At 35.6% G+C, this 14,613-nt stretch overlaps 1 protein-coding gene across 1 annotated transcript; it reads right to left on the minus strand.

Annotated features, from left to right (window-relative positions):
• Positions 1-11,015: 11,015 nt before the first annotated feature.
• LOC145675340 (zinc finger BED domain-containing protein 4-like) lies at positions 11,016-11,687 on the minus strand. Its single transcript, XM_081745739.1, has one exon. The coding sequence runs from the start codon at positions 11,685-11,687 to the stop codon at positions 11,016-11,018; it is 672 nt and encodes a 223-aa protein (XP_081601865.1).
• Positions 11,688-14,613: the final 2,926 nt, after the last annotated feature.

The raw sequence follows: 14,613 nt of genomic DNA on the forward strand, positions 1-14,613 counted from the left end.
TTAATTTATAAGGATAATCATATCCTATAAAACATTTTATAATATTTTTTACGTCAAAGTTTTTACGTTTCGATGATTAACTTAAAACCTACTTATTCAAGTTGAAAGAGTATATAGTAGAAAATCACTGTATTATTGTCACGATAACTAACCGACATATTACTTCACCTACTTCGACACTTCCTACTTCATCTACACTCAATATACATTTCGTTTTTTTAATCTCTTGAGAAAATGAAATCTTTTTTTCTCCATATCTCTCCATATAAACAAATCTCCATAAGTATAATCAGAATAGCACTAAACAAGTATGAAGTATTGAAGAAAGTATTAATATAGTATTAGTAAGAGCACGTGTAAAGAAATTATTAACATTTGGACAATAGCTTTATCCGCAATGCTTGTGTGGGTACTGTTTCAGTATACTCTAGAAATAATAATAATAAAAAAAGCTTCAGATGTTTCTTCAAATTTGTAGACGAACTTCTGCCTATTGATAAATACCTATTTCCCGCCGGTACACTTCAAACATTTTACTTTTAAATTATGTCCTCATCCTCAGCTTTTAAGAAACAGTATTTTTTTCAAATATTTTCGTTAAGGAAAGCTAGACTATTATTGCACTTGCAGTTCACTCACTGAATGTATTAATTTAGAGCTGTAAAAATCTACTACAAAATCTTCCAGGTGCTTGGCTTGCAATCAGTACACGTGATTTCCCTGAGGTTATACTCCCCATCTGAAACCAGCAAGTGGCCCTAAGATCTTATCTGTTTCTTTGTGTGTCGGTGACTGACAGTTCATGATCCATTCTAAGAGATTTAACACAGGAGAGAAAACAAAGATTTGTTTCCGGAAAACCATACATATTTTAGTTACTCGTCCGAAATGTAACGCAAAAGAAACTAAAGCAAACTAGGTATATTCCTTAGAAATTTGTATCGCGTTACCGTTAAAGTTACTATGGAAAAAGGCTTAGCGGAATAAGGATGTGAAAGCTCCCCCAAGCATATCTGCACCAAATTTACAGTATCGATTAACATTTATGAGAAACTCGGTTTCCAAAAGTTTCAGCCCCCCAAGCGCTTTTAGAGGGGTGTTAGGAGGGGGGAAGGAAAATTGAAATTATTTTTTCCCCTCCTAAACGGCTCAACTGATTTGCATGAAAAGAGATGTTTGGTGTTCTCAGGAAGAGAAAAGTCGGAAAATATTTTTTTTTAATATTTTGAGGTTGAAAATTGGTATTTTTTGAAATTTCAAAAAAAAAAAGTAGTAGAAGACTAACTGGGACACCCACAATTTTTTGCCAGCTTGAGAGGGTCCCTAACAACATATATTGTTTTCATTTTGTTCGCAAGTGTACCTCATAGTGAAAAAAGGCAAATGTACATAGGTCAGCATCTATGTGATATACGTATGATACACATTGTGCACCACTAGGATAACCAATACTTTTGAATGGGGAAGGAGATGAAGTTGTTATAACATTGGAATCTTATGATAACAAGTATTTTTGTCTTAACGGTAATTGGTCTCTGAGGATGAAGGGGATTCTCGACCATGTTCACACCTCCTTTGGCTTCAGCACTGCTGTACATCAACTGAAATTATACATTCCCGCATTTTGTGTTAATTGTGCACATAATCAATGTTCTGTGATACATATAGAACTTCCTTTAGTAATTGTTCTTGTTTTTTTTTGTAACAGTTGGTTAATAATATGCCTGTTGTTAATAGCTACTAATGTGTTTAGTTTGTTTCGATGGTATTACTGTATATGTGTGTTTAATATGATCAAATAAAGAATGAATAGAAAGAAATTAATCCTCATCACTGTTTCCGTCCAATATTGGAACAATTTCGGTTTTCCTGAACATTAATGTTGGCTGCTGTTCTCACGTTGCTGCTATTTTGTATTATTTATCATATGCGAGGTACTTAACGAAAATCATTCGACCCGAACGAAAGAAGTTCCACATTCTGATTGTTTGTACTTCTAGTAAGTTTATATTGGTTTATCACACACAATATTTTCTAGACCGATATTTCGGTCAGAATCATAGTGCTTTGTCCAAAGTAGGGTCACGATGGCTTAGTGATAGAGCGCTTACTTCTGGTGCGAGATGGACCTCGTTCGATCCCAGGTTAAAAAAGTTCATCGTGGATACCATCGTACCAATGAGTCTCCTCGGGATTATCTAAATTCACTTATATTCTCATTTCACGAATTATTTTCTAATAATTAGCTTCCATCTATTACCTGTCTGTATTATTGGATCGGATTTGAGTTTAGCATTCCTTCGGTAGCAAAGTTATATGAGCCATGGAGCTACGAATTAACGTGAGATTCAACCCGCTTGCGTTACTGCCGGGAATCGCAGCCAGGTCTCCTATGCCAAAGTCCCGTATGCTACCCACATAGCCGTAAGTGATTTCTCTGTCTTCATTAGCCTAGAAGGCATAATATTTAAACGTTTTGGATTTCATATAATTTCAGTTCTTCCTCGATAGCCAATTCTGTACTGAGACAAAGTAGATCAATCAAATATACTTATCTTTCCTTTTTCGAATTCTAACGAGATTCTTGTAACTTGGACCACGTCCTAAGACTTTTGTTAGTTGAAACATCGTCTTTAGTTTTAGTTAGTTTAATCGTATGTCATTATACTCAACGTTTAATAAAATATCACAGGATTTCTTCAATTTCTTTGGGGTGACCCTTGCCCCCGCCCTGTGCCACATCGAGTTGTGTATTAATGGAAACTACGGCTAAAAATAATAAACATTCCCTTTCTCCCAACTTCGATCCGACATTTTGTTCTCGAGTTATGGCTTTTTTCTTTTTGCATCTTCCGACAGATTTTTGGGTGGTCATAGTACCGGAAGGAAGTATTTGTACACCCAGGTTGGTCTATACTTTTTGTCTTATCTTGGTGTCAGGAATCTGCTCCCAAACGTTGTCAGTGTTGTTTTGAAACACTGTATATTTCTATCCTGTATATTTCTATCCTTTTTCTGATTAGCTCCTGTCTGCTAAGCATCTTCCAGTTTTCCCAAAACCAACCAAAAGTGAACTACATCCACTTCATCGTCCCACTCCCCTATGCTTTCTTGTTATGTAGTACTTATTAAATACTTATATTGTAGTTGACAGAAATTGAAAATATTGATTAAAATATCTGGTTAAAATGCTAGTAGAGGAATTCTCTCTTTAGTGCAGAAATTCCCTCCTTGTATCTTATCGCATTTTAGGCGAGAAGGGATTAGGCAAGATGTGAATTCCCATCTAAATTAAAATAGCTGACATTCTTTCCTTGGAGATATCAGTGACTGATAAATCGTCAGGCGAGATGGAATGGAATCTCTTTTTCTATGGAAGATATTTTCCTTCTCTGATAACTTACTACAAGGATGCTGGTGACCAGAACGAAATCCAGTTTCCCACCACCCTAGTTTCAAGACAGCCGAAGTACGAACAAATCTCCTGAGGCAAATATGTCAAAACAACTGTTGCATCCATACCCTCTTAGTGGCTTGATGAGTCAAATAGTAATACACTGAAACAAGTTTCAATGCTTATATTCATAATTTCTTTGCTTTTGTCTTTAAAATAAGTTTATATTTAATTTGTTCATAGAATTACATTGTGATTTTTCTTAAATATAATATTGTGTCTTAATTTTCTTTTTCAACAGTACCTTTGTGGAAGCTTCCTATTCGGATAGTTCTGAAAATTCTCCTTGACCATCAGACTGTGTTGAGGCCACAAATATATCAGAAGATACTACTGTGAAAGTTTCCTGTGAAACTGTCGCCAATGACGAAACGCATGATGATGTAATTAGAGTTCCTCAAACACACAATAAAAAGCGAACGTATAAACAAAAATCAATAGTAAAGTATCTTAAAAATAGCCGGCCGTGCACACCAGAATATAAAGAACACATTACGAAAAGGATTGCAAACATGATAGTAACAGATCTACTCCCAATTTAATTTATTGAAGGGAAAGGGTTTCGGGAGTTAATGTCTTTTCTTGAAGCAAGTTATAGCGTACCGTCTAGGCGGACACTATGGAGACTCTTGCGGCTTTTCTATTCTGAACTGAAAAAGCAAGTACAACAGAGGCTACAGGAAGCAGAAGTAGTTGCTTTAACGACAGATATATGGACGTCTCGAGCAACATATTCTTACATTACAGTGACATGTCATGCTCTGTATAGGAACTTCTGTACAGAAGATTTTGTTCTCAATACAATTGAACTAGAAGAACGACATACAGCTGAAAATGCAGCTAATGCTATTAAACTGTGTATGGAGGAATGGTGCATCAAAGACAAAGTAGTGGCATTAGTTCACGACAATGCATCGAATATGATTAATGCTGGACGTTTGTTGCCGGTTTACAATGTATCATGTTTGGCACATACATTGCAGCGATCCACCTACTGACCAGTTTAGAAAAAAGCGAGGTAGCAAATATAATTTCAATCTGTAGGAAAGTGGTAGGGCACTTCAAACATAGCACCACTGCTTCAATCGCGCTTGAAAAGAAACAAGAAATTCTGAAGTTACCAGAGCATCGCCTTATTCAATATAGGCGGTTAGGGTTAAAGTCAAATCAGGAGGAGGACATTGACAAAAAGGTGGTAGTAATAGGTGATGTGACGTTGCCGGATGATGAGAAGAAAGTGTTGAGTTTAGGCTATAAGTTTAAAGTGAAAGAACACAGATTGCACGCAGAAGAGGTTATATACTCGGTAGAGCAAGCCATAGTTCAAGTTCAGGACAAGGAGATAAGGGATAAGATAAGGAGAAAGGCTAAGGTGATTGTGGAAAGGAACATAAAGAAGCCAAAGGGGAACTTTTAAAAACACGAGTACAGTGTGTTGAAGGATATAAAGAAGCGAAAAGACATATGTGTGCAACAAGCGGACAAAGGTGGTGCCAATGTGGTGATGGAAAAACAATGATACAAAGAAACATTGAATGATATCTGTGATGATACTTACGAGGTGATAGGTGAAAGATCTGTGTGTGAGAAAATTAAAGAAAAAGTTTTAGTATCACTAACAAAAGCAGGTTTTGAAAGAGGTCTTAATAAAGAAAGTAGGATACCGATAATGAAAGGTTTTCCAAAAGTACATAAGGAGGAGGTAAAACTGAGACCAGTATTAGATTGCCGAAAAAATATATTTGAACCATTGGGGGAGGAGTTAAAGAAGGTTGTAGAACTGTTAAGGAGGCAACAAGACATTAGAAGTGTGAAAAACACGGTTGAGTTAAGAAGAAGGTTGGAGGAAGTAGGACAAATCAAAGCTAAAACAATCATTTTAGTGTTGATGTGAAGGCTATGTTTCCAAGTCTAAGAAGAAACAACATTGTTGAAGTCATCACTGAATTGATGAAGGATAGGAAGATCAATGGTTGGAGTGGAGAAGGCCCTGAAGACTATATGGAATAACAGTTATTGTGTTATAAGTGATAATTTAATGAAAATCAAGGAAGGACTAAGCATAGGTTTCAGGTTGAGTCCAGTGTCAGCAGAAATTACTATGAACGACTGGGAGAAGAAAGTAAGGATGAAAGGAAGTGACAGATTAGTGTTTTTTGCTAGATATATTGACGATTGCTTGGGGATTTGGAAAGGAACTGTAAGGCAATTGGAAAAGTTTGTAAAGAAATTGAGGATATAGAGAAAAGCATACCACTGGAGCTAGAGGTAGAAAAGGAAGAGGCTATAGTTTTTCTGCATATGAGAATAAAGAGGAAACAAGGAATGATATACACAGAATGGTACCAAAAAAATTGCGCGTCGGGAAACTATTGCCACGCCCGAAGTGATGTAGATTACTCGACCAAGAGGAATTTCATCATTAACATGGAGAATAGAATTAAGCAAATAACCAGTGAAAGAGACAAGGCGGAACAGAGTATACAGTCATTCCATAAGCAGGTGGAGAATAATGGATACTATAGAAAGAGGCTAAAATACAGAAGGAGATGGGAGAAGATAAACTAAGAAAAAGAAATAATCGATGTTGTTTTGAAACAACCTATATATTTAGAAAAAACACAAAAAAAGTATTTCACCAAAGATGACATTTTCGTAGTAGCTAGTAGGCAGGGAACTTAATTATATTCGCTTTGCAGATGCTATGGCAAATAAAGTAGTGATGCTACCGAGACCAAGACTTTTATATAACGAGACGAGACAGAGACCGAGATAGACCTCTATAAATCGAGACGAGACTTAGGTCAGTCTCGGAAAATCGGTCTCGTCTCTAATATTGATAGCAATTAAAATTTCTTTTACGCAAAATTTGTTTCGTTGCTGCTAGATAATATGGGAACAGTTGACTCACGTACAGTAGCGTATTATAGGAGTGGTTATCGGACTCAACCCCCTCCCGAAATAAATTTGTGATAATTTCTTCGCATTACACTTACAACACAAATATTTTTACCCGTTCCTCAAACCTCTCTCGAAACAAAATCCAACGCTTGCATTGTGTGTCATCAACATTTCTACTGGAATGAGATGTTTCATTTTGGCAAGAACATCGCTTTTTCTTGGAAATTTGTTGCCGAAGACTGACGCATGGTTGAGTGCTGGGAGAGGGATGAATTCTTGCCTTTCGCTGTTGTTCTATCAACACTACGAGGAGATTTCACTCACAGAGCTTATGAATAAATGGAGGGAGAGGAGGGAAGGTCACCTATGAGATGATCACTAATACTAGAGTTTTGAGACTGTGTTTGTTGTTCGTCTGGCAATTCGGCAGCTGTACCTTCAGAAAAGTTCGCTTTCTCCTAAGGAGACCCCTATTACTTGAATTCTGCCCCAGTCGACACATTTGCGCTTGTTTCTTGCACCCCACCATCTGGAAGGCAGAATTGAGGGGGAAGGGGTTGTTTCGTTATTTCCCAGTTCTTCCAAAATGATCTTTTATCATTAACATATAGATATTTGAAATTAAGTTAGCAAGTTTTCCATCCTTATGTTATTCTTGCATGTAATGGCGGGTCGCGGACATAACCTCACCGACCATAAGTTCACCTATATTAATGCAAAAGCGGACAAAAGTTAACCGGACATAAGCTCACTGTAAATAATTCGGTACATCATCTATATGTTGATTTTAGAAAGGCTTACGACCCGGTTAGATGAGAAGCATTATACGACATTCTTACATAATTTGAAATACCGAAGAAGCTAATTAGATTAATTAAGATATGTCTAAATGTATAACAATAAAAAAGTCCGGATAGGAAAATTTATATCCACGAGCTTTCACGTCGAGAATGGCCTGAAACAAGGAGATGCGTTGTCGCCATTATTATTCAACTTTGCAAGATACCAACCAGGGCCTAGAGTTAAATGGGATTCACCAGGTTATGGCGTATGATGATGTAAATTTAATAGGAGATGATAGGAAAACAGTAGAAGGAAATGCAGAGGTCTTATTAAACGCTTACAGGGTCATAGGTTTAGAAGTAAATGCAGAGAAAACTAAATAGATGGAAGTTCGTCAGGATCGTAATACTGCAACTTATGGATGCGTAAAAATATGGAATAATACTTTTGATAAGGTGAATACTTTCAAATATCTGGGATCAATATTAACAGACGAAAACCATATTCACGAATAAATTAAATGTGGATTAAAAACAGGGAATTCGTGTTATTATTCAGATCAAAATCTCTTGTCGTCGCGAATTCTGTATATATTAGTTTGGGTAATGGGCAAATAGAGGCGTGAAAATTGAATTTGGAATAAACATTATCGTCTACGGGAAAAGTACGCAAATATGCAAAAATTTACTTGTTTTTTTTTAAAAAAAAAACACGATGTTTGAGTTTTTATTATATTTTTCAATTGTATTTAGTAGAACCTTTAGAAGGAGCCTATACTCGCCTTGTGGAAATATACCATTAGCGAACTACGGGTAATCAAATTTGGACCAAGTTGATATTTCAAATATAAAAGCCTAATAAGAGGCTGCTTATCACATAAGACAGATGATCGAGTGGTAAACGCAGTTGTACTGCATGCCAAAGGTCTTGGGATCGAACTCTATTCCCCCCTTACGAATTGCTTGTAAAGATAAATAAACCCAATCGTTTAGAGGTTCTAGTAAAAGCTGAAAACTTGACTAGACAATCACGACAGCTCGTCAAACTGAACGAAACGCAGTCTTGAGAATTTGTGGTGTTAAGTCCAAACGACGTGAAGCGCTTAGATGGGAATTACAAGCTACTACTAGCAAAGTCCTACTACGATGAACGCCGGAAAATACGAATTCTTCATTCCTCAAGAAACCTACGATGCAAATTATGGGGACCGTAACCAGAAAATAAAACAGATGTAGGTTTATTTGCAAACAAAACTTAAAATATTGTATTGTGCAAGTTCCGTCAACAATCCAGTTAAACCTCACCAAAAAAATAAATAAATAAATAAAATAAAAAAATACGGTGAGATTCGCTAAATGTGAGGTAAACGTTTAAGGTTACACACATGTAATTTGAACCTCTCATTTAAAATAAACAAATACGTATTTCAGCGTTCTTTGATTTTAGCTACGTAGAAGGGATTAAAAAAAGTCAGAATGGTTCGCTAAGATATCCTCCATACGTGGTGTCGTGGAGCCATTTGCTAGTACATTCATACTTCTTTATGCGTTTAAATTTGCTGCTCGTATTATCTCTTAACCTACATGCTGTTAAACAAGTAGAAAGAAAGTACGAAATAAATTACAAAACTATTTAGAAGCTTGAAAACCGATTTTATTTGTCTGCAAATTGTGGAGTTTTGTGTTGACAGATACAAGAGTTGTATTATTTTGTTTTTAAATGTTTATATATACTATTGGTACATTTTAGATGTTTATTAGGAAGATACATACGTAATAGATATATACTTCAATTCAAACTTTCTACATCTAGAATCAAAGCAAGATAAAAGAACACGCGTTGACATTGACAAAATTTGTGTACTTCAAATACATCAAGTTTCTTCATTACAAAGAAATGAAGTTGTTATTTCATTTTATGAAAAAGTTTCTTTCTAAATATTAATGCTGTGCTATGTACTTAGTTATTTTATTTTCAAAAATGCTTCACACACAAAAAATACACTACAAGAAATTGATAATTATACACAAGTAGTGTACAGGAACCAGATTTCCTAATAAATTTTACAGTCACTCACGAAGGTACAATATGAGGCTCTGGAAGTTATTTTTAGACAACTGAGCTTTTGTCCTAAAAAGGCACTGATAATGAAAACAAGAACTGATTCTTTACATATACAAATGTTTTTGTTTGCATGCAAATTTATGATCACAAGCCTGGGAATGTCATTATTTGAAATAATGTATAAATTACATAAACTTGCCAAAATTCACCAAAAGAGAAAACTGAAATACATCTAACAGATTCATGGATATATCATACCTTTATTCTTCTTATTGTCATTAGATCAAAAATTGCAAAAGCGCATCTCCTCTGTTACAAGTTTCAATAACAATGTAACATTACTAATATTACTCTTATCTTACTTCATTATCCCCTAACGTACCGTATATGCGGCGAAATAATAAAGCCCTATGCAAATATTTCACATGCATCACGTACATCAATAGAACCAAGAACTAAACTTCTGTTTACTTACGCAGCGAAAAAAAGGTGCCGCAGTTCTCACCTTGAGCTTAAACCAAAGTTTCAGATATAAGCTCCCTAAACTTATATTAATATCTGCAGGTGAAGCATTTGCCATCCGCCAATACTAGTCAAAAACAAATACAAACTGCATGTATATGCATTGATTCATTGAGATTGAAAGCGTTAGAAACAGTTAATTGAAATAAGAAAACGTTATGGATGGATATTATTATTTAGTATGGGTTTAATTTGTACTTTATGTAAATTACCGTATTCATTCTGTATTTTATACATACTTTGTCCCATGTCAACTTAAAATTCAATGCAGAAATCGACGTAATTTCTCGATCTGCGACACTGCTTAAGTAGCATCAATGTAACTACATGCTTCAAATTTCCATACTTTGCGAAAGTTATAAGTTAACGGACAGTTGTAGTTTTCTTTAATGAAGCAAGTTCAAAAATGTTCAGTAACATTCAATTGGAAAATAATAGAATGTTATCAAAAACTAAAGAAAGATATCAAATAATTATATTCATTCACCTAAAATTGAATACTTTACTTACGCCAGTAACAAAACCTACATAAAATAAACCCTAAGGACAACGACTTTTATTAGATAAACACTAGTGAATTCTATCAATTCAAAACAAGAAAAGAAACGTAAAAATTATACAGAAAGAAAACTTAAAATGGTATTGATTGATATAGGTTAAGAAACACTATCAAACTTTCACTAACCTTAAATTTTACGAGTTGAGTTTGATTGTGAACTCGTGTTTACATATTGCATTTTAAGCGTTTTTTAATTTAAAATGTAATTCACCAGTGCAACTTGTGCCAACCTATTGCGGTTTGCAAGCGAGAGTTTTTAGATTTTTGTTCAAAAATATTAATATATCTGCATTTCCAGGGAGAAGTCTAGATCTACTGGCAGTAACGATATTACCAACAAGTGAAAATACTCATTCAGATTCGACAGATGTTGCTGAAATCATCATGAATTTTTTAGCAAGTCATGCTAATTTTTGAAGCCGATTTTCGTTAAGTTTCCACCATTCAAGGCTGTTGCCACTTTGCGAAAGACACTGATCTGATTTATAAAGAGTAAGCTTATCTGTTACATTAGGACTTTTTGAACAGGATGGAAATATTCCAAGCAAATAGTCTAATGCTGATGACCTAGCGGACGATTGCTGTGATAAAACATCTTCTGATCCTTCAGATTCTACGAACATATCATGAACCAATCTATGGATCTTTGTTTGTATTTTAAAATTCAGAAATGGAAATGATTTGTAATTTGGGTCCAAGAATGTTGCTAAGAGGTAAAATTTCGGAACACTATTAGACAAAAAAATCTGATGATTCAGAATCGGATAATGCATCGAGCTGAAGACGCTTTCCTAACTCAACTGATATTGAAGATTTCAAGTTCTTAACAATTTCAGAATCTGTAGGACATTCCTTCAGGTGGTTAGAAATAAGACCATAGCCTAATGGTAAAGCAAAAGAAATGGAACACTTTTGATCACACATAACTGTTGTAGCCATTTGCAGTGGCTTCAGTACTCGAACGATATCTTCCATGATTTGCCACTTGTATTCAGTTAATTGTAAATTCCTTGCATCCATAGGTTTAGTGACATTTCTGTCAGAGAACACTGCAATTATTGCTTCTCTTTGTTCCAGCAACCGTTCGATCATCGAATATACTCTATTCCAGCGAGTCTTTGTATATTGAATAAAGCTATGCTTTGGTAACTTCAGAATTTCTTGTTTCTTTCCAAGCGCGACTGAAGCAGTGGTGCTATGTTTGAAGTGCCCTGCCACTTTGCTACAGATTGAAATTATATTTGTTACCTCGCTTTTCTCTAAACTGGTCAGTATGGATTGCTGCAATATATGTGCCAAACATGATACATTGTAAACCGGCAACACACGTCCAGCATTAATCATATTCGATGCATTGTCGTGAACTAATGCAACTACTTTGTCTTTGATGCACCATTCCTCCATACACAGTTTAATAGCATTAGCTACATTTTCAGTTGTATATCGTTCTTCTAGTTCAATTCTCTTGAGAACAAAATCTTCTGTACAGAAGTTCTTATACAGAGCATGACATGTAACTGTAATGTAAGAATCCGTTGCTTGAGACGTCCATATATCTGTCGTTAAAGCAACTACTTCTGCTTCCTGTAGCCTCTGTTGTACTTGCTCTTTCAGTTCAGAATAAAAAAGCTGCTAGCGTCTCCATAGTGTCCGCCTAGACGGTACGCTATAATTTGGTTCAAGAAAGGATATTAACTCCCGAAACACTTTCCCTTCAATAAATGAAATTGGGAGTAGATCTGTTACTATCATGTTTGCAATCCTTTTCACAATCTGTTGTTCATGTTCTGGTGTGCACGGCCGGCTATTTTTAAGATACTTTAGTATTGATCTTTGTTCATACGTTCGCTTTTTATTGTGTGTTTGAGGAACTCTAATTACATCATCACGCGTTTCGTCATTGGTGACAGTTTCACAGGAAACTTTCACAGTAGTATCTTCTGACATATTTGTGTCCTCAACACTGTCTGATGGTCCAGGAGAATCTTCAGAACTATCCGAATAGGAAGTTTCCACAAAGGTAATGTTAAAAAAGAAAATGACACAATATTATGTTTAAGAAAAATCACAATGTAATTCTATGAACAAATTAAATATAAACTTATTTTAAAGACAAAAGCAAAGAAATTATGAATATAAGCATTGTAACTTGTTTCAGTGTATTACTATTTGAATCATCAAGCCACTAAGTGGGTATGCATGCAACAGTTGTTCTAACAAATTTGCCTCAGGAGATTTGTTCGTACTTCCGCTGTCTAGAAAGTAGGGTGGTGGGAAACTGGATGGCGTTCTGGTCACCAGAATCCTTGTAGTAAGTTATCAGAGAAGGAAAAATATCTTCCATAAAAAAGGAGATTCCATTCCATCTCGCCTAACGATATATCAGTCACTGATATCTCCAAGAGAAGAATGTCAGCTATTTTAGTTGAGATGGAAATTCACATCTTGACTAATCCCTTCTCGCCTAAAATGGCGGTAAGATACAAAGAGGGAATTTCTGCACTAAAGAGAGAATTCCTCTACTAGCATTTTAGCCAGATATTTTAATCAATATTTTCAATTTCTGTCAACTACAATATAAATATTTAATAAGTACTATACAACTAGAAAGAATAGGGGCGGGGGACGATCAAGTGGATGTAGTCAGAAACAGGAGCTGACCAGAAACATGATAGAAATATACAGTGTTTCAAAACAACACTGACAATGTTTGGGAGCAGATTCCTGACACCAAGATATGACAAAAAGTATAGACCAACCTGGGTGTACAAATACTTCCTTTCGGTACTATGACCAGCCAAAAATCTGTCGGAAGATGCAAAAAACAGCCATAACTTGACACAAAATGTCGGATCGAAGTTGGGGAAAAGGGAATGTTTATTATTTTTAGCCGTAGTTTCCATTAATACACAACTCGATGTGGTACAGGGCGGGGCAAGGGTCACCCCAAAGAAATTGAAGAAATGTTGGGATATTTTATTAAACGTTGAGTATAATGACATACGATTAAACTAACTAAAACTAAAGACGATGTTTCAACTAACAAAAGTCTTAGGACGTGGTCCAAATACAAGAACCTCGTTAGAATTCGAAAAAGGAAAGATAAGTATATTTGTTTGATCTACTTTGTCTCAGTACAGAATTGGCTATCGAGGAGGAACTGAAATTATATGAAATCCAAAACGTTTAAATATTATGTCTTCTAGGCTAATGAAGACAGAGAAATCACTCACGGCTATGTGGGTAGCATACGGGACTTCGGCATAGGAGACCCGGCTCCGATTCCCGGCAGGAACGCAAGCGGTTTGAATCTCACGTTAATTCGCAGCTCCATGGCTCATATAATTTTGCTACCGAAGGAATGCTATTCTCAAATCCGACCCAATAATACAGACAGGTAACAGATGGAAGCTAATTATTGGAAAATAATTCGTGAATTGAAAATGTAAGTGAAAATAGATGATCCCGAGAAGACTCACTGGTACGATCTTATCCACCACGAACTTTTATAACCTGGGATCGAACGAGGTCCGTCTCGCACCACAAGTAAGCGCTCTATCACTAAGCCATCGTGACCCTACTTTGGAGAAAGCACTATGATTCTGACCGAAGTAGCGGTATAGAAAATATTGTGTGTGATAAACCAATATAACTTACTAGAAGTACAAACAGTCAGAATGTGGAACTTCTTTCGTTCGAGTCGAATGATTTTCTATAAGTACCTCGCATATGATAAATAATAGAAAATAGCAGAAATGTGAGAACAGCAGCCAACAGTTCTGTTCACGAAAACCGAAATTGTTCCAATATTGGACGGAAACAGTGAAGAGGATTAATTTATTTCTATTCATTCTTTATTTGATCATATTAAACACACATATACAGTAATACCATCGAAACAAACTAAACACATGAATAGCTATTAATAACAGGCACATTATTAACCAACTGTTACAAAAAAAACACAGAAAACAAGAACAATTACTAAAGAAAGATCTATATGTATCACAGAACATTGATTATGTGCACAATTAACACAAAATGCGGGAATGTATAATTTCAGTTGATGTACAGCAGTGGTGTAGCCAAAGGAGGTGTGAACATGGTCGAGAATCCCCTTCATCCTCAGAGACCAATTACCGTTAAGACAAAAAATACTTGTTATCATAAGATTCCAATGTTATAACAACTTCATCTCCTCCCCCATTCAAAGGTATTGGTTATCCTAGTGGTGTACAGTGTGTATCATACGTATACCACATAGATGCTGACCTATGTAGATTTGCCTTTTTTCACTATGGGGTACACTTGCGAACAAAATGAAAACAAT

Source organism: Thermobia domestica, chromosome 18, assembly GCF_964235325.1.
Source record: "Thermobia domestica chromosome 18, izTheDome1.hap1.1, whole genome shotgun sequence".
Lineage (NCBI taxonomy): Eukaryota > Metazoa > Arthropoda > Insecta > Zygentoma > Lepismatidae > Thermobia > Thermobia domestica.

What these genes read in the sequence shown, in the direction of transcription:
- LOC145675340 (XM_081745739.1), bottom strand. Translation starts at nt 11,687, where the DNA reads ATGGAGGAATGGTGCATCAAAGACAAAGTAGTTGCATTAGTTCACGAC.